This window comes from Manacus vitellinus, unplaced genomic scaffold (genome assembly GCF_001715985.3).
Source record: "Manacus vitellinus isolate BGI_N305 unplaced genomic scaffold, ASM171598v3 scaffold_6_pilon, whole genome shotgun sequence".
In the NCBI taxonomy this organism is placed as follows: Eukaryota; Metazoa; Chordata; class Aves; order Passeriformes; family Pipridae; genus Manacus; species Manacus vitellinus.
In genome coordinates this window covers 27,367,968-27,388,745 of record NW_021940750.1, presented here as the reverse complement: position 1 = coordinate 27,388,745, position 20,778 = coordinate 27,367,968, and the positions used below count along the sequence as shown (strand labels likewise).

The 20,778-nt window shown below is 42.1% G+C and overlaps 1 protein-coding gene across 1 annotated transcript in view; it reads right to left on the bottom strand.

The window, feature by feature from the left end:
* Positions 1 to 20,778, bottom strand: part of RIN3 (Ras and Rab interactor 3) — a 65,696-nt gene that overhangs the window by 21,646 nt on the left and 23,272 nt on the right. Inside the window, exons 4-5 of the mRNA XM_018082845.3 lie at positions 4,230 to 4,302; positions 1,276 to 1,367 (exon numbers count right to left, since the gene is read on the bottom strand). Of these exons, the coding sequence (XP_017938334.2) occupies positions 1,276 to 1,367; positions 4,230 to 4,302 (165 nt within the window). The remainder of the gene's footprint in view (positions 1 to 1,275; positions 1,368 to 4,229; positions 4,303 to 20,778) is intronic.

The window sequence follows — 20,778 nt, the reverse complement described above, 5'->3', positions numbered from 1 at the left end:
ATGGCACTCCAGGAAGCTAACACTGTTTCCCAGGAAGACTGTACACAACTGCAGATTTTCTTCTGTTGTCAGAAACTTTCCCAGCATGCAATATATCATGACAAAAATGACCTCCAAGCATCACCACTTTCATGACCACCAGTACAGGAAAGAAGGAGACTACAACCAACATTGCTTTGGTGCTTGTGCTTTAACTAATCCTTCCTTTCAGAAGTTGCTGGAAATTGTTGCCTGAATCAGCATATCCTCTACTGGCTCAAATTAGACATGATATACTTCCTACATTTTAATCCAGATTTTTAGACTTGTTATAATAAAATTAAGTTTGTAATTTGTAATCTCAAGTTGTAAAGTAGCTTTTTTTAAGCCATAATATTCAAGAATGTTTTGACAAATTGGAACATCCTCAAAATAAAGGATATTGAAAATGTTAGAGGCAAATCTGGTGGTCAAATTCAATGAAGCTGCCTGAACTGAAACTAGTGGGGTATGCCCATGCCTTCTGCGAGGTATGATGCAGAAGATGCAAAAATAGACCCCTAAAGGCCCAGGGTGCTCTAGTGAGTACCTCTAAGTGAGCTTACTCTTCAGCTTTCTCCATTATTTGGCTGTTTTCAACACCTGAGGGAAAACTGAAAAGCAAAGGAGCACAAGAGACAGCACTGTCATAGCTGTCTGAAGTGGAGTGTGCTAAATGGAAAGGAATAGGAAGGAGACCTCCTTTAGTCAATAAAACTGCTTTTCCCTTCTCTATAACTTTATACATCTTATCTAAAATTTGCTTGTTTGGTGCTGTCACTAAAAGTAATGTTCCTTTTTGTATCTGATTAGCGTGAGGCGAGAGAACATGCTGGGATGATGCACATTTCTCTACCAACTAGAAATCTTGCAAAAGGAAGCAGAAATATCAAAATGCAAAAATAACACACTTCCATCAGTATTGCTCCCACACATCAGAAGGGGAAATTGCAAAGGTGTTTTCCATATAGCTCAGATGCCAGCTATTTCCAGTGTATGTAAGCTACCCTGAGGGGCTGTGCCATACTTTAGCTGTTGGAAGCTCCAGCTTCCACAGTAAGACTGTAGGTCCCACTCCCTGCACAGAGATCCAAGTGGAGGTTGGATCTATGAACTTCTATGAACTTGAAGATCATAAACATCTTCCTCTTGCATTCAAACTTCCTCAGATATTCCAAAGAAAATAGTTCATTTGTCTTCCAGTTGCATTATATCTGCGCAAGGCACCTCTGTTCTCACAAGCCTTGAGGGACTTACCTATCCCCAGACTAGAGATAATTTCAAGGTCTTGAAAGCTACTGGCTTCTAATATTGCTTGTGGCAGCTTCAGGGTGAAGGGCAGCAAATCCCTGTAAAAAGAAACACAGTAAAAAACCAGCAAAACAATAAACTCCATAATGGATAGGAACTCTAGATTTCACTTGGTTTTAGTGATTGGATTGACTCACAATTTCTGCCCTGTTCTGCAAAGTCCTGGATGGTAAGGCATCATGGACATTGTTGTCGGTCTGGGTTGCTCTGATTTCACAAGAGATCACCAGCTTCTGTGGTGATGCTTCATGCCATGGCACTGATTTAATCACTGTGTCTTGGCTTTGTACTCTGAAAACTTCAGGAATGCCTCTCACCACAGGGGAGGCCACAAAGGTTAAAATACCTTCCCATGAAAAAAAGGTGTTGCAAATGGTAATTATTGTAATTAGAAAAGCCAATCTTTTTGTGTGGAAAGGATTTGAAGTCCTTTTTCTTTCTGTTTACCTCTCTCTCCCTACTCTGCTTCCTTTTCAAAAAATATGTGTAAGTTTAAGGCACTGGGACACAGCAAGACACAGAGGGATTAGGGAAGGAAAACTCCTCCTGGGAAAAGGTAACCCCTAGGTGAAGGGACAGTGATGAGGTTGCTGTATGACACTAAAAGAATACATATATCCCTCTACTCTGAGGTATACCACTGAGATTTCTGACTGCTTGGTTTCTGGAAAGATGCTGGTTTTTTACTGAAAAAAAGATACAGTTTCTCAGAGAATGTTAGTTGAGTTTCACTGAAATACACCCTAAGTCTCAAATAATTTAACGGAGCTCTTGGACTGGCACTGAAGTGTTCAGGTTTACCTCTTGCCCAGTGACAATTTGCTAAACCTCAATTTCCATTCTAACAAGGACTACAAAAGCCAGTCCCTAAAAGGCAGCAAGGAATGGTGCAGGGTCATTTTACACATTAAAAAGTTTAACAAAATGTTCTACAAGATGCAAGAAACCATTATAGAAAAAGCTGGCCTTGTGAATAGGAGGTGTCTGCTACACAAATGCACAGCTCAAAAATGCACATGACTGCAGATGCAGGGAGGCCCAATCTGTTGATATAGGAATGCAGGGGGCCTATTTTTGCCCTTATTAAGAGATACAGACCTTACTGATGTACTGTGTACTCCATGTGCACTGGTGCTCTGTGCACCACTGAGCACTCTGTTGTCACATTGTTTGACATAAACTGACGTGATCTCTGGTTTATTACTTTTTTCTTGGCAGATACCAGGTTTAAAAGAGGAAGAGGATATATGGACCTTCTGCTTTCTTTGTTTGCTATTTTTATATGCATAAATAGTTCCCTTCAATTTTATTCTATTTTTTTATAGAAAGATACATCTAAAAATCAGGAATATTAGGACATTACCCTAATAAAAAAAAAAATCTGGTTTTATTAATGGAGCAGCAGCTTGCAGACCAGCCACCAAGTCACCTGTTACCTACAGGTGTTATGATCTGAGGTAATCTATCCAGGCCAAACTTTCTCTTGAGAAGAAAAAGAAAGTCAGCCCTGATGAGCTATTTCCAGCTATTCATAGGTGATTTACTACATCCCCGAGAACAGGCCTCTCCACTCTCCATCTCACAGAGAGCTCCTACAAGCTGCCAGCAAATGGTATGTCAGTGTCTTTTTATTACCTGCATCTCTCAGAAAATTATTCCCTTTTTATCTTGTCTTTTGACAGCAACCTTGGAAATTACATGAATCATTTGAGAGTGTATTTGACACTCAGAAATAACATCTGTAACAGGAACTAAGAGAAGAGCTTTTCTTTCTTTCTTTCTGAGACTGTCTTAAGCCATGATTGTTTTTGCAGGAAAGCAGAAGTGACTGTGTTTTCTCTCTCACCAGCTATTTGAATAGAAATGCCAAATTCGGTTTTGCATTTGGGCTCTTCTTTGCTTTGGCATGACAGAAATCTTTGGATGGGTCCAGAGGTTAATTTATGCCTGTTCTATAGGGTCTATACACATCTAGATGGCTAAATGTCTTTTAACTGATGAGGGTGAGACAGAGCATGCTCTCTTGCATGGAAGCAGGAGTCGTGGCCCAGCAGTGTTGAACTCAGCTGGCTGCAGAAGCAGCCCCCAAAATAGAGTGAATATGACTGTCTGGGCAAACTGCAGCACACTGCAGACAGACTGTTCCACTACATGACCTAACCAAGTGACAAACATGACTGCCTTGGAAACATATCCTGAATCTGTTTCTTCCTCTTAAAAGGAAATAACTACTTTAAGAGTCATCTAAGTTTATATAGGGAAGGTCAAAAGTCTACATCCAACTCAAAACCAGGCCTGCTGCAGTAGAGATGGGGTAAGTAGGTTGTGGAGGTGTTGCTGCAGTGTGCTTGGCGCAAGGACACAGAGTAGAGGAGGCTGCAGGCACACAGGTTTAATTACACAGAGGGACTCATCAGCTGCTATCAAACCTTGTTCTAATGCAAATTACTTTACAGATCTTTCCATCTTTGTGCCCATTATGTTTGGTATTTCTGTGCTGAGCAAACAAACACAGAAAACAATCTACTGGTAGGTTTGCTAAGTCGGTACCAGGTGTGTGTGTATGCTTAAAGCTGCTTTAAATAAATAGTTAATCCAGGCCCTTTTTTCCTCCCTGCCCTCCTAGCTCAGTTCTCTGTCCTTTGTGTGTGCAGCCCTACAGACCTTCTTCAGACAAAGCTTCCAACTGCAGGGATAGCTGTGATTATGGTTTACCTGGCTAGAAAACGGGTGATATGGCTCTATTGTAGATACTAGCATTGGATATTGCCTCCTGGTCTGGCAGATTAGAGGATATCAGAGGAAACAGTGGGATCTGTGCTGTGACTGGATACTGGGGAAGGACGATCCAGAGGGAAAAGCAAAGTGACCATGCCATGGAAGCAATAAATCCAACTCACCTACTGACACAGTAGAAGGCAACCAGTTTGAAGACATCCTCAAATACCAGGACAGATCCTTCCAGGTACAGGACTGGTAAAAACCAGAAAAGATTAATATAAAGAACCATGAAGAACTGGCTTCAAATGCAACGAGGCTAAATGCAACGAGATTCTTCAGGGAGACACTAAAGAAGAAATAGCCTGGCTTTCTGAATAGTTAGCTCAAGATATCAGACTGCTGTGACACTAATAGAAACAATGGGAATGAAAAAAACCCTCAGGTCACAGCCAAAGGGTTCGTTACAAGCCCATCTGCCTCTAAGGATGTGCATGTCTGCAGTACATATGGGGTTGACCTTGTGACTCTCCATGCTGGAATCTGGATGGACAAAATGCTCTGAAGAAAAAGAAAAGAAATTATTGTTTCACTACTATGTGTGTGGGCTCTGACCTGGGTCATGCAGACACTGTGAGCACAGCCTGTTTGCATCTCTCCTGTCTTCTCCCTCCCATTGTGTTATTCAGTGACTGCACTCTCCTTTAAGTGGCAAAATACAATCTATACCATATTACAGAGTTGTTCACGATGACCTCCTTTATAACAGCATGCTATGGCATTGTGTAGCTCAAATCTCACATTGTTATAGAGCTTTTGGCTGTTGAGCTAGAAAAAATTACACTGGACGGCGGAGAAAGTTTCAAATTGACTGACAACCCAAGGCAGAGAGAAAGACTTGGTTCGGCGGGAGAGATCTGTTCATCTTTGCTTCAGCTTTACAGTCTCACAAACTGTCTATGTCTGTTTGTACTCAACACACCATCACAGATACTGGTTGAGGGAATCTGCAGTGGGTCCTCAGAAATGTCTGCTTACTGGTTGTAAAGAACTGGAGGCCCAGAGTCACACCGTTCACACCACAGGAGCATGCCGGGAGTCCCTGGGAAGCAGCACCAGCTCCCACCCCCATGGCAGCGCTCACAGATGCTGTGCATCTTCCTTCACACTGTTCTCTAGGCCACAGTTCAGAGCTGTGGATGTGAAGCTCAGCTACTGTGACTCAGCTTCCTCAGTCAGCCATGATTCACAGCCCTGGGAAATGTCTCCAGATCCTTGCCGTGCCTGCCTGGTTCTTAGTCCCCTACAAAGCAGGGCCTCTAGCACCTGCAGGAGGGAGGCATCCACCTGGCTCTCCTCTCCCTTGCCTCTATGCACTGGCTCTTGATCTCCAGCCAGCTGATATCGCACTGGAAAGAAATGTTCAGGATTGTCTCTTGTTCAGCTTCATAGCTCATTCCCCAAACAAGGCATTTCCTCCTTTTACTTCTCCCTTTGGCCCAGCCCAGGCCCAGCAGGCTGCCATTTTGAGCTGAATACACCAGTGTAGGTATTTTTTAAAGAGACAAGGGCCATGTAATTCTCAAAAGTCATTCCTAACATCAGTTTATGTGGCATCAGCACAAACAGATTAACCTCAGAGTATGCACCAATACCATACTGCTATATGGAGTTTAAAACATTCTTCAAGCAAAACAATCTCTCTCCCTTACTTTTCTTTCACAACTGGAAAAATCATGTCTGGCAAGTTTTTTCTTTTTCCATAATAAGAATCATGTTTCAGTCACGGATTTTTCATTAAACATCTACCATGAAAAATTCCTATAGTCTGAAACGCATCTGCTTCGCAGTTCTGACACAGGAAACAAAAATAAAGACAAAACCCAGTTCTGTTCTAGAGAATGAATTAAAACCCAAGAGTCTGAACTCATTCAAATCTCCGACAATTAAATAAAGTCCTTTGTAGAGATGCTGGTTTTAAGAGCATTTTTTTTCTGCTAAAACCACATGTTCACTTTGGCATCCTGAGTTGCAGGTGTCTGTAAGAGAGCAGGCTGCACCTGTACATGTTCACATACATGAGCGAATCACTTGGATTTGAACTATTTATTGTTTCTGTGCCAGGAAGCTCTGCCATTTGGGAGCTCCTCTGAGCCCCTCCATGTCAGGAGTATCCACATACAAGTGCCTTGTCACCATACAGCTACTTTTCCTCATATATATAGTTAAATAGCATAAAACACCACAAATCACGAGGAATTATATAGCTAAAGCAGACTAGGTACAAAAAGCTGCTGGAGCCTAAGGACAGAAGTTTTCGGCAGGTGGTATACATAAATTGGACTGTCCCTGCTCTGAGAGGTCATAGGAGGTAACAAAACCAAGCATATTTCTCAGCAGGTTGGAATTCATCACACAGAGACCTGCAGCTCTCATGGGATATTTTTGGGCGGCCTGCGAATAAGCAAGAATAGATGGAAGAATAGTAAGAAGAGTGCTTTAGATAGGTCATTACTCAAGGTACTAACACCATCAGGACCAGTACTCAGCCCAAAATTTATTCTGAACAGCGACAGTGTCAAGCAGCCTGCACAGGTCTGCTGTGGCTACTTGGACACACTCCCAGCACAGCACCCATGGGGAAAGCCTCACAATCTCCTGTGAGGAACACCTTCCTTGGGAGAAACCATAATACTTCCTTAATCTGATTTTATCTAAACACCTGGTGACTCTACTGATAAGTAGTGCTTTGCTGTTGGGTGGCAGATGATGGGCTTGGTACGGGAACGTCTCTTGTGGGAATGGTTGTCATTCACTTGTGGAGACTGTTAAGTGGGTCCTGCTACATGTTTCTTGTTCTCGGAAAGACACAGAAAATAGCAAGTCTGTACAGCTAAAAGGGCTCTGTTGACTGCTGGGGACAATGTATGTCTCCTCCCAGTGCCATTACTGCCCTTGAGGCACCCTGCTCTGAGAAGACAGCCAGGAAGAGGTGCTTTTCTCTGGCTGTGGATGTGTTGTGGGTATCTGGGGGGACATTTCACCGACATGAGCGCTGCTGCTTAGGGAGGGATCGTGACGCTGCCATTTACAGGAACTCATGACTTTTGCAGAATCTAGAAGCAGACATCTGCCAGGTTGCTGTAATCCTGCTGAAAACTGCAGAGACAAAAGTCACCTTTTTGGGCTCATAAAACCAGACCCAGGGCACCTGAAGAGCAAGGAAATACTTACATCTCACCATAACACTGGCAGAAAGTCAACAATGTGATCAAAAGCAAGAGCGAAAATAGGCTGGGTTCTGTGAGCAAAACATATTGCCACAGCATATTAAGTTTTACCTGAAATTTAGAAGCCCACAGAAAAATATCACCTTCAGGAAATAAAAGGGGAAATGTGTAGAGGTGAGAGGTCTGAAACAAAGAGATAAGAAATAATTGATTTTTTATTTTTTAATGGGTGATAGGAGCATTAGCAACACGAGTTAGTGGTGCGTTGTTGAGCATACTCTGTTTTGTGTCCTTTGTGCAACTCAGTAAGTGAACAGGACATGGCCAGGTTATGAACCGCTATAAATATTTATGATCATCTCATTTTTCCCTTTAAAATAGCAGCATGCTCTGAAGAGTGTCATCTTTAGGCACTGACTGGAATCTGTGTTCATGTTTACTTTACTCTTTAGATCTCCCCATCATTTCGTCATCCAGATGCAGATGGCTTTGAGTCACACTGTCCCTGAGCATTCTGCCTTCTTTTCCTCATTGATTTTTCTCCACAGAATTGTATTTGCTAGTCCTATTGTTCTGGTCACTTGGACAAACCAACCCAATTTCCATCTTATTGCTTACGTAGGCTCATGGGACCCAGCTACTTCAGCTTCTTCTCTAATGGCAATATTAGTCTTATTCACTGTTTCTGGTATCTATGTAATCCTTCAGAAACATCTGAATTCAAAGATATGAATTCCTTATTCTGCAGCCGTTATGTTGATAGAGGACTACTGAGAATACAACCATCCTCAAAAGTCCTGATTGGGTGTTCTTCTGACGCTCTCATTTTTCCAGATTCTGGCGAATGCGAGATTTATCATCATGGGTGTGATTCCACTTTTTAATTTCTATTTTCGGGTTATAAATCCATAGTCTCCTAACAAGAGATGTTTCCCTTCTTTAATATAAGTCTCTGGTTTGATATCACAGTTGCCATGACCTTGCTTGCACTGACCTTTGCAGAAAGCAGCACTGGATAGCTTTCCTGCTGTTGTGCCCCCCTCAGCAAGTAAAGCTCACTGTGAAGACGGGAACTCTCCAAGGCAGAGGTTACCAACTTTCCTACTCCCAGAAACTGTCATTCCTGGCTGTTGCAGGTTAGCAGTTTCCTGCCCCTGGGGAATGAGTCCTGGCTGTAGGGACTGCAGTGGGTATGGGTACAGAAGCTGCAGTGTCTACTGTAGCCCCAGTGCTGAGGCTGTTGTGTCTGTCATGATACGCTGTGCTCGTCCTACCTGCTGTGCTTTACAGCAGCGCACAAGAGTGTGATGTAATTCCTTCAGGTTATTGCTTCAGTGCTCCAGGCATGTGTAAATCTCCTTCTGGCCCTTTTTCATGCACTTGGCTCACGATGGTATTAAGAGAAAGAGCTTTAGCTGGATGTTCCTAAAGAGGGAAATTTAGACTACATAGATAGAAGTCCTTAGTGTGTTTGTGGTACGTTTCTGCAACAGCTCCATTTGTTTGAAAGTTTCTACTATCTGTCCCTCACATTGTTTCTTGTGCTATTTCTTGATGACCTTCTGGACAGTACTGTGTGGCCTTTGAGTGCTGTGTTCTTGTAAAACACTGTCAGTGTTTATCTGTTTTCTCTTCTCAAGGCCTTTTTATTTATTCTCTGATCTCATGCCTCTGCTTCTTCCACCTGATGTCTAAGCTGTAGTTTATTTTTTGGTTGCATAATTCCAGACTGTCTTGGTCAACCTATGTCTGTTTTGTCTTTCTTCTCTTTCCTAGTGATTCTTCCATTAAATTGTCAGTTGTTTCTGGTTTTTCCCCTCATCAAGGAAGGGCTAATAGTTCCCTGGTTTGAACTTCTGCCAGAGTCTCCCGTTGTGGATCCAACTCATGCTTTCTCACAGGATTTCAGTTTTATGGCTTCCTACAGAGTTTAATCTTTCTGGCCATGATGAAAAAAATCACTGATCATAGCTGTTGGTGGGAAGTAATGGAAGTGATAAAGTGTTAATGAGCTTGGTTCTAGAGTGTAAGAGAAATCTATTTTTAAACTGAGTTTTTCACAAAACATAATTATGTTGTACAGAATGAAATTATGCCATTAAAGAAGATGCAAACCACAGGCTTTTGCAGTCTTCTCAGGCTGGGGCTGAGTAGAGGGGACACTCAGTTGACATGACTGTTTCCCTCTGTGCATATTCTGGTGCTAAGAAAAGGAGCTGTCCTCACATCTAACAGCACAGGGGTCTGGGCCGCTCCACCGTGTTTTGGTTCATCCACATTCACCCAAGCAGATGGGCAGCACCTTGGTGCCCACTAAGATTTTATGCCTTTAATTCAGCATAAAATCCAGGTGCTGCCTGGCCTCATTGTCTCTGTTGCAGGATGCTTGAGCAGAAGTGTTTCACAGGCATTTTGCTGCTCTGTTTCTTCCTCACTGTGATCAGTGTTTCAGCAGGGGTTGGGAGGGTGTCTCTCACAGGTACTTCAAGCACAGCTAACCCAACTAAAAGAAAACTCTCACAGCTCCTCAAGTGCTTTCCTTAAAGTATCCCTGTGAACAGTGATTTCAGGGATTAAGAGCAGAGCACAGTGTGGAGAATGGCTGTTCCACTTCAAAGCACTTGACTTCCTAGTTAGATCCTCACCCTATATCTCCTTTCCAGGTATGGAATAAACACCTGAAAATCTGTGGAAATTCCACTTTTTCTTCAGCCAGAGACTGGGGAGATCTGGGATTTCTTCCAAGGACTGAGTTTCAGATGTAGCCACACAGGGTCTGTTTTTGTAGAGATATGGGGGAAAACACGGCCTTTCTGAAATGTTGAGGCTGAGAGGGCTCCCAAGGACACCAAGGGGAGTAGGATAACATATTCAATCAATGTGGTTGGTGCAGTAAGCAGCTGAACCAATGCTGGGATCATTGCTGGAGAAGTCACATTTTTACAGGTCATTCAGCACCCACTCAAACATTACAATGTGAGTACAAGATTCACGCTGCCCAGCTGCCCATTCAAACTGTCTCGGCTGAGGGCTATGGCTGACAAGACAGACTGGATATATATACTTGTAAGTTGCTTTCAGAAGGCAAATTTCTTCAGTAGAACTTTGTGAAGCAAAAGAAGCATTCAGATATACAAAGGGTCTCCCCTGTGCCTCATGTAACAGGAAGTAATGCTATGATTTGGAATTCGGGGGCTTTAGTTTTTAGCAGCAATCTCCAGGGCATATGGACAACCTTGAGAATCAATGCTAATGTGAAAAATGTATGCTATCATACAGATGTATTTTATTAAAAAATGGGATTTTTTCCACTTACTTTGGAGAAAAGTCTGTTTCTCTGGCTCTGAGATATGCCATGAAATACCATAGAGTTGAGGTTAATCATATAGAAAAAAGGAAGTTTTCTGAGCATTTTAAGGGAAGCCACTCAGTATCCAGAACTACATTCTGCATGAGTGGCTTCCAGGAAAAAGGACTTTTCCAAACAGGACACTTTCCAAAGGTGAATGACGAAAGGGAATAATCCACTCTGAAATGGCAGAGGTCAATAGGGTGGACAAAAAACGGAAAAAAATTACATTTCTGCTTCCTAGAGTTGCAATCCCACCTAATTGCCAAACTGATGAAAGAAGATCTTCTGATTCCCACTTCTGAGCGGGATAGATTGCACTGTCACTGACTTTGAGAGTCCTACTCAGAGGTCAAAGTATGAGGTCCTTAATGCCCTCATTTGAACAATGTCTTATTTACCTCATTTACAAGTCTAAACTCTTGTTTATTAAGCTCTATAAGATCTTCAGATAGCAAACACTGTCCAAGGACAAAAATTATAATTTGTTCCAGTTTAGCCACTGAGACATGGACACTTGTGTTATGGGTATTGATTTAGAGTAGCTGTTTGGGTTGTGTTCAAGGTACTAAGCAGCATAGGGTAAGACAATATTATCCTGGAACAGCACGCATAGTCTCTAGCTCTGATTACACACAGATTTTACATTACGCCTCTTGGGAGTGAAAAATAAGCCAAAAAAAAATTCCAAAGTGAAGATTAACAAAGTTAACAAGACCCTGAGGGCTTCTTTCCAACAGGCTTTCTCTATAGTCTATCGATTTAAAGCTCAGAGTGAAAATGAAAGTGTTTGTATGGAGAGAGGGGAGGTAACTCTTCAGGATGAGAGCTAAAATAAAAAAAAAAAAAAGCCACCAACTATAAGCAACCAGAATGTTTCCAAAACAACTTTGAAATTGCATGGAAACCTGGCACTGTTACATCTTGAAAAAGCAGCTGCACAAGTGCTTTGTGTTTTAAATGTTTTGATTTTAAAAGCGTTTTATGTTTTAAAATAAGCAGTGTGTCAAAGCAACATGGAACTCTGCTCAAACGAGAAGGACTTGATGAGACTTTCTGCTTTCCTTGTGCACGTCTGCATTTAAAAGAGAAATTATAAACTTGCACAATAGGTTATAAAATATGTCCTCATATCATGTTTTACAATATCCCCCAGGACCTCGGTCACTGTTCTTGCCAAATCAAAATTCTGGGCTCCTAGCTCAGAGGAGTCTCCTGAATGGGAACTCCTTAACTCTAACCCAATTTTCAGGGTTAATAGTGTTGCGGATAATGGAGAACTCATCCTTGGCAGGCAGACTGACCTTGAGAAAATGTCTAGGGTGACTAGAAATCATTCAGTCTCTATCTCCAATCAAACCACAGATGGTAGACGAGACGAAGATAATGTCTCTTGTGTCCTTATTACAGCCCACACAGAGATGGCCTTTGACCTGGTCCTGCCTGTGGAGACAGAGGAGATCCAGCAGAAAGGAGAAGCAAAAAGGCACTCTCAAAGCTGAAGACCAGGGCTGGGGCTGAGCTGCCCAGTTATCCCATGCCATGGGGCAGACTTGCTCAGTGGTGGGTTTTTTCTTGCCAAGAAGCTGCGTAGGCAATGGTAGACTTTTCTCTCTAATAGGAAACACGCAGAAACAGGGGAAATTAGCCCATGCTGGGCCCTGGATGATGCAGACAGATTGTTATCTGTGTCTGAGAGAGGCTAATCTGAAGATAACTAGGGTAGCTCTACATCTTATAGGCAGAAACAGGAACCGCATTAAAAGATAACATTCCTCAGTCTGCTCTCCTTAATGGCAAGGTGTCTGCTGCACTGAACAGGAGGAAAATAGGATACTAGGTGCATGCCCAGAGGCCTCCTTATATGCAGTTAAACTCCTTAAAATTTGAACCCTAAGGTTAACTACATATTCAGCTTTTCCATTCTCCCCTGCTAAAAATACACAAAATTTTAGTCATCAATTGGCTAATCCTTGAAAAAAAAATAGTCTTGGACAAGTTCTGCTGCTGAAATGTATGATTTCTTAATTGAGATGTAATCAGCCAGTTTTGGTGAAAGAATGGAAGAGGGATCTTCTGTCCCAAGGGTGTTCATAACTGTTGTTATTTTTTTCTAGCACATTTCTGCTTTTTTCAGGCTAATCAGGCCCAGAACAGTTTCTTACTTTGCCTCAATCACACGCTCCATCACGCAACAATAAAGGGAAACATTCCTCTAAAGTAAATTGGAAAAACTGACTCTCCTCGCAGTACAGCAGCGGAATTGCCTGTCAGGCTATACACAGAAAGCATACCAAAAAACTGAATAGTTGTGTTGATACCTCAGTGCTGAACAATGTCAAAAGCTTGGCAGGCAAAAGGTCTCCCTGCAGCCCAGTAAATACAGCGCTGGCCAGGAGTTGTGCTTGTTCAGGGCTGGTGATGCACAGCTGGCCAAGCCCCTTCAGCAACCTGTGCCTCAGACCTCAGGCAATAAAACCAGTGTCACGACACTGAGTTCCTTGGGAAAAGTCAGCTGAATTCAGCTAGGCAGGGTGGAGAAAGGGCAGCTCCTCAGCACACTGCCAATGATGCTCTGCCTCAGTAAGGTTGGTGGCTGTGGGGCAATTTGGCCACAGTTTGGCACCGAGTTCCCACCTATCCCAAGAGTGCTTTCACACTGTCTGCAGCCTCCTCTCCTGGCACAACAAAGCAGCTCTGATGGGCTCCTGCCTCCGTGGTCAGCCTTCTTTCATCTTCGCCCAGAGCACACTGGATGCTCATACAGTCATCCAGCACTACAAGATGTGACCCCATCCTTGGTCACCTACTGCCCTTCTCCACCTCGTTCTCAGACCTTTGTCTCCAGTCTGCCTTCTCAATGTCATCCCTTAGCCACTCCAGCCCCTTATCACTTTCTTCTTTCCAGACTTTATTTCACATAACCCAGGACATGGTAGCACCTCTAAGGAAGCATTGCCTCACCACACCCTTCTGCTTTTACATCCACATTGCTTACTCTTTCCCAGCTATAACCTGCATGAGACAGGGACCAGAGGGGCATGATGCATGGACACAAGCAACTGACAGATGAGGAATGGCAAGAGCTCTTCTTGTGACGGTAGTGTCAGCACAAAGTTACAATCTGAACCCACATAAAACCTGGCTCCTGCCTCTCCTACAGAAAGTGACTACACCCTTTGCCATCTACTTTACTTGTGCTCATGAGGCTACAGTACCTTAACTACTAGTTACTGGGACTACTGATGTTTTTGCCTTATATACAGATACATATATATATATATATATATATACACACACACACATATATATATATTCAGTAAAGGCATATTCTGTAGTTAACTTGAAGATGCTTAATGACCTTCCTTAATGACAAGTCTCCAGGGCAGTTCATGAGGTGGTTGCCAAGGTAGTCTCCTCTTTGTCTGCTTTATTGCTGAATAGCAGCATGGGGTACCAAAAAACCCCCACACAACCCTAAAAAAGGACTACCTTGATGGTTTTGCTCTGTAATGTCAGGTTCAGCCTCTAACCTATTCAGAGGAAATCAAAGGTATAAATAGTCCTACCCTGCTTTTCACGCCTTAGTTTGCAGAATTAAGAATTATTCTTTCCAGCATTGAAAGCTGCAGAGCTTTCACTGAAGGAGGCCAACTGTGCTGGTTAAAGTGACCATTTATAAAAGAACTGTGGTACCATTACAATGATAACAGAAGTAACCAAATATGCTTGCTGATGGACCCTTCTGCCTGCAGTCTGATAAGCCAGAGATTGTCTTGAGAGGTTTGATTTGGGAAGCATGGAAGGTACACTCACCCCTTGGATTGTCCATCTCCAACTGAAAAGTCTCTTTAATATCTGTGCAAAACCAGTGCTATTGATACCACCTGATGAAATCTATTTCAGCCTGCAGCAAGCTTAGCTCTCCAATATAGTAAGGGGCATATAATTACATCCATTGGGCATTACTGGGTCGTCTTTTCATGTATGTTGAGGTACCTGATATGAGGTAACTCCAAATCTGCACTGATTAAATAAACTGAGCATATTCTGTCTTTCTCCATATACAAAGAAGGAAACAAAGAAAGGAAGGTTATGGGGTTTGGGGAGATCAGAGGAGAGACACTAGTACAGGAAATATTTAAGTTTTATTGATTTTTTCACCACCATCCTTCTGTAAATCTCAGCAGTATTTCACCAAGAGCCTGGTCCTTAGAGAATGGGAACTGCTTTTGCTGCTCTACTGAGGCATCCCTTCTGAGAACTGCTGTCTGCCCCAAACTTGCCCACAGCCTGACTCAGACTCACTGACTGGTTCCTTCTCACGGAATCCCTGAGACTGGCAGGAACCCCAGGAGGTCTCTAGCCCAAACTCCTGCCTAAACCAGGGTCATCCATGAGGTCAAACCAAATCACTCAAGGATTAATCCAGACTTGAAACACTCCCATGAAAATTTGCGAGTGCTACCCAAATAAATGGTTCATCTTAGAAGTCAGGGGCATGAATACCAGCACATATGTCAGTTTATTCACATTCATGAAGTCAAAGATCCCATCTTTCTGACTTCAGTCAATACTGCAGATTTCTACCTTTTTCATCTTCACTCTAGTTTAGAAGGGATCCAAAATAAATGCAATAAAAATTAATTTTTAAAATGGCAGATTGCCTTCTTATAGGTTGTTTTCCTATGTCTTCTGTTTTCTGGGTATTTCCAAAATGTTAAGGTTCTCCGCATTTGTGATGGTTATTTCTTTTTCTGGAAAACAAAAAATTCTATCTATCTTCATTCTACTTCCTGATTCCAGCAGGCAGAGTGTTAGCAAAAAGACTTGCAAAACTGAGGAAGCTATTGCAAGAGCTGTCAACACTTCCACAACAATATTCATATCACAAAGTTCATCTGCACAACTGGCCATTCTCATTAAAGGAGCTAAATTGTCAGTATGCTGCAGTAACTGAGCTATCCTCCTATTTTTTTCCCATGACCTCATTTGTGCAGAACTTCAATGCAGTTCACATGGGAAAGTACCACCTGACCATGCTATGACATGTTAGCAATGAGTACTTTGGTTTCTGAGTTTGCTAATCCAGCCTCAGCATTATGTATTAAAATAAACATTAACAAAATGAAACAGGAAAATCTGCCAGTAGAGTGCAATAAGCAAGTCCATTGTCAGCATCTGAAGGTGTCTGAGCCAACAGAGAGCATCTACTGAGTTGTTCCTTGTCTATCTTCCTCCTGTTCCCTGCCTCATGTTCACTTCGTGAGTCCCCCCGCATGGCACTTGAACCCACTGATCCATGCAGGGACACAGGCAGGAATTTGTATCCTTTGTATCTGAGCTCTGCCCTCATGGCAGGCATGCCCAGATCCCTCACCTCATGACAGCTGAGATGTGAAGACCAGGGCTTTCAGTAGCTTTGTTTAGAGCTAAGCCTGCAAAAATGAACTAAGTCTAGACCCCTCTTACTCTAATGCCCCTCTTGTAAACATGTTGCTGCCTGATTACTGTAGTTTAATCATCATCTGTTACTGCTACATGTCCTTTTTATCCTGCGCAAATTACACTGGTCTATAATAAAAAACTGGGTTTTCCCCTGTCTATACTTGGGAAGGAGGAATGGCAGTGTTGAAGTGACTGAAATAACTTGGTAGTGATTGACAAAGTTGACTTTGCTTGCTTTCACAGCTTTAGACAGCACCTATTTGGGAACATTAAGGCAAGAAAGTATATTGTGAAATCTTAGCCCTTAAGTAATCTGTTCCAACTGATTTCACCCTTCCTAAAATCCACTGTTGAAAGGAGCACCTTTACTTGTCTAAATTGCTGTTTGGTCTCCCCAGCAAGGCTGCCTTCCTGCTGCCTCTATACCTGGTGTAACTCTTCTGTCTGTCCTGATCGATAGAGTCCACTAGGAGGTGAATGTACAAAGTGGTCAGGTCCTCATGAACTTTCATGGCAAACAGGTAAAAGCAGTTAGAGCATTAACCAGGCAGGTAAACTGCTGCCACGTGTTTCACTTGAGTTGCGGTGCTCTTCTAAATCCCTACTGTCTATGTCAAGCATTTCATATCAAACTCCAGTCTGCACTTCCTGAGCTCAGCTTGACTTTTAAGGAAGGCCAAATAAGGTGACCTGGGCAGACATTGGATTTCTTTATCAACATAGTTTTTGCTACCAGACTTGCAATTTTGCAGCAGCGCTCAGTGATTGCTCTTAAAGTGCTTTTGAGTGCAGTAATTCCTGTACTTTTTCATTCAAGGTCTGTTGTGGGTCCTTACCATAAGCCCAAACCACATAACCTGAAGTACAGCTACTGTCCGTAAACCAGAAATTGAGTATAAGCTACCGTGTCCAATGGCACCACGTCTCATCCTTCAAGGAAGGTATTAATTGTGCTCTGGACATTTTCGTATTACTTGGCGATTGTTTATTTTCGTTTTCCTGTTTGATTGTGTAAAGGTTATTTCAAGACCTCCATTATGCTCCAGCTTATTCAGAGTTGATCTCCAGAGAAGATAGGAGGGTCAGAGCACACAGAGTTTTAACTTAAATTTCATAATTTTCCTCTAAGCAATTAAATAACCACAGTACAGACAAGACTTCACTACAAACCCCTCTTTCAGCTGTGCAATCATCCATTTTGTTGAGCTCTGCCCAGCCTTGGCCCTGTGTGCTGAAAAAGATGCTTCTGAACAGTTACACCCGATGGCAGATTGCCCCATGCAGGTATAGCTTAAATAAGGAAAAAGTACAGCAACTCCACAACATGGGCTCAAGTGAACTACCTCTGGAAAATAAACTTCCAAGTGAGCAAAGCCAGTCACAGCAATGGAAGGCAGGAGCACAATCACAGGAGCAGGCACCCGTGGCAATTTTAGGCCAGACTCGAACTACTTAGGACATGATCCTGAAGAGTTCAGTACTGACTTGGCAAATCAATTCCATTGTCATATCTATAAAAAAATTCTAGTAACATGAATAACATGTTCTTCTTTATTCTGTGTAATCGCAGATACTCCTGTTTAGTGTCATTTTGCTTATTTGGAATGGAATCCCATCCTCTTTTTTTTTTTTGGTACAGAAGAGTTTGGGAAACAATTATTACCCATTCCACACCAAAGCATATGTGAAAGACTCCTGAGAAATACGTAGTCAATACATGTGTTTCATGAAATCAATTATTTTCAGCTATTATTCACAAAATTTCCCAGAAACAAAGAAAGTATTAACCTCAGTTTATGGTTCTAGAACATTCTTCCATTAAAGGACTTAACCCCTGTGGCAAGTGTCTTCATAACTCTTTGTGAAAGTAAAAGCTACTGTCACTACCTACACCATGTGGTCTATCATACTCAGACACTTCTTTCAGGCTCTCCGTGTATGTTACTCCAGAAATGCACATTTACCTTAAACATCTGCTTCTTTTCTTTTTAATACTGCTACAATGGAGCTGATGCCAGTGGAATGACTTCTGGTGGCATATGCATAAAGAGGAGGGGGAATTGACCTGAGGTTACCACCAGTTTGCTAAGCAGAGCCAAGGGCAGGAGTTAGCTAAGGAAATGGTGCTCAGTTCCTGGGATGTGAGAGTCCAGGGCTCCATCTTGGAACGAAGCAGAAGTAAAGGACAACTCTCAGAACAGAAAGTGCTCAAAATAGTCAAGATTTTAGCAGAGATTGGGAGGTAGCTCCCAACACTGCATCTCTAGATGGAAGAAATCTTGTAACAAGTTTTAGCTCTGGGAGATTTCCACTGTTTTGAGTAAGAAGTAAAGGATCTTTCAGGTCGAGAGCAAAACCACAGAGATACAAGGCTTTGAAAGTTGCCAGGTTTCTCAACTTTCTGATTAACCACATAGCACCCGGCATCTCTACCATACCTTTTGATGCCACCAGGATTTAGCCTTCCTGTCTCTGGAGGAATTACACCCAAAGAGGAAGCACCAGAAGAAATTTTTAAAATCCATTCTCCTGTTTTATGACTCTAAGGGCTACTTCAGAGAACAGGTGAAAATTTTCCACAAGAAAAAAAAAAAAAGGTTTCATTTCTTGATTTGCTTACCTAGTGGGTTCTTTGGGGATTTCCATCTAAAAAAAATATATATCACAATTAAATCCAGTCTTCCCCTCAGAAAATTGTACTTCCCTAAATGTCTCACCAAACATCAACAAAGCAGATCTGATATGGGGAAAAGAAAGAGAAAAACAATGATCCACTATTATTTGGCAGTGCAATGCTAAGAAGCTTGTATTTTTTTTTCATACATCATTGAATGGCTATCTGTATATGGATCACAAGGGCTGGGCAAGAACCTCCCTACTGTCATTATGACACCAGGGAAAGCCTCTTCAAATACTATCTGAAAAGTAGGAAGGGATGAGAATGACTTTTTACAAACAGCTATGTAGCAAATTGCTGCTATTTAAAGCTGCATATGGTAAAAGTAAGAGGTGGATACCACTGTGGAGATGGCACAGAGCAATCAGCAATCATGTCAACCTCTAAGGTTAGCACATCCTTCTTTGTGTCTCTTGTAATACTGAGATTGCACTGAGTCCTCCTAAGGACAGGAATGAGCTGGCAAAGTGCTTCAAAATAGTAAGTGGTTGCAACTTGAATTTTGCTGGTTACAATTTGAATTTTAACTGGAGGTAGGATCTCCATAAAATTGGAACTATATATGTCAAGGCAAATTCAGCTTTCAGTTTACATCTGAATGCATCAAGTCTGTGGAATCTAACAAGCTGAACTGAGGTAACGAGGAGAAGAACTTGTTCCCACTTCTTCAAACCCTTTAGGAGGAGCCAGGTCTCAGAAAGGGGTGCATGACACAGATCACTGCTTATGTGTCAACTCAGAAAGGAAATACTAGGAGTAGGCCAGCAAAATCAAAGCTACTTGGTCCCCACTACAGCCAAGAAGGGGGAACCTTGAATGACAGGGGAATTACAGATGATCCTTTTGGAGGTCCTTTTTGAGTGCAGACTCAAAGAGCAGGTAGTTCTTGGAGGATTCACCTCTGTTTGTAATGTTCAGTGGCAAGCTGAAAGTTCCTTGCAGCAAGTCCCTCCCTGAAGAGGGATTTTCTAAAGTTGAAGGCTAGATCCTTGGAAAAACCCTGTTAGTTCACAGTGGTCCTCAGGCTAAGCAAGATGGGGTGTTTTACACACTTTCAGGGGTGTAACAGTGAACTTTCAACTGACTTGCATTCCACAGCAAGACAGTATCTCTGGGGGTGCTCAGAGGTCTCCTACCCTGACACACACAGAATAACAGGGAAGAATGAAAGGCACTTCATTAAGCTGAGGCAATCTAGGCAAAACAGCGTACTTATCAAGGAAGGTCAGGTCTTAATTCTTTTAAAGCATTCAGACAACACATAATTTTATTTTTGAAAAAAAGTTTAGAAGGCAGTGGAGTATATATTTGATATATTAACACAAAGTTATTATATCAAAGTTAATGTATTAGACTCCATGATGCAGATTTTCCATCTCCTTTTGCACCAGACATAGTACTTTGGCTTTACTAACAGGAATTAATTCAATGTCTTCTAAACTTAAAAGCCAGACTACTTACCCTAAATGAGAAGGGAGGCAAAAGCATGACCATTTCTGTACCCAGTATGTTGTTGTCAAAATGGTGTGGGATGGAGAACTGAGAGGGTTTCTACAGCTCAACACTAACAGAACTCCAGCTAAAAGTAATGTGAATATCCACCATGAGCCTCATGGCCACTGTGATTGCTGCACATGTGGTGGCAGCCCTCCTGCTTTTTGAACGAGAGCTGAATTTTAACTACCCTTCTCTACTTAATTGGCCACTTGCATGAAAGTGGTGAAAACTGATTTAATTCTTGTTCCTATAAGAAAGCTGTGTCTCTGAACACATATTTTGAAATAAGTTAGTGATAAATAAGAAATAGCAAGCAAATAAGTTAGAAAAGCATGGCAGAAAATCTCTCTAGCTAGGTTAGCTCAGTAACATTTTTGTACTACATTTTACTTTGCTTGTCCTCAAATAAATCAGGTTTTATGGGACAGGACAGGAGTCAAGAAGTAACATTTCTATAAATGAATTTTTTTAGGATGACAGGATTCAATTTTTTAGCTTTTATCCAAAGGAAAACTTGAATCATCAAAACC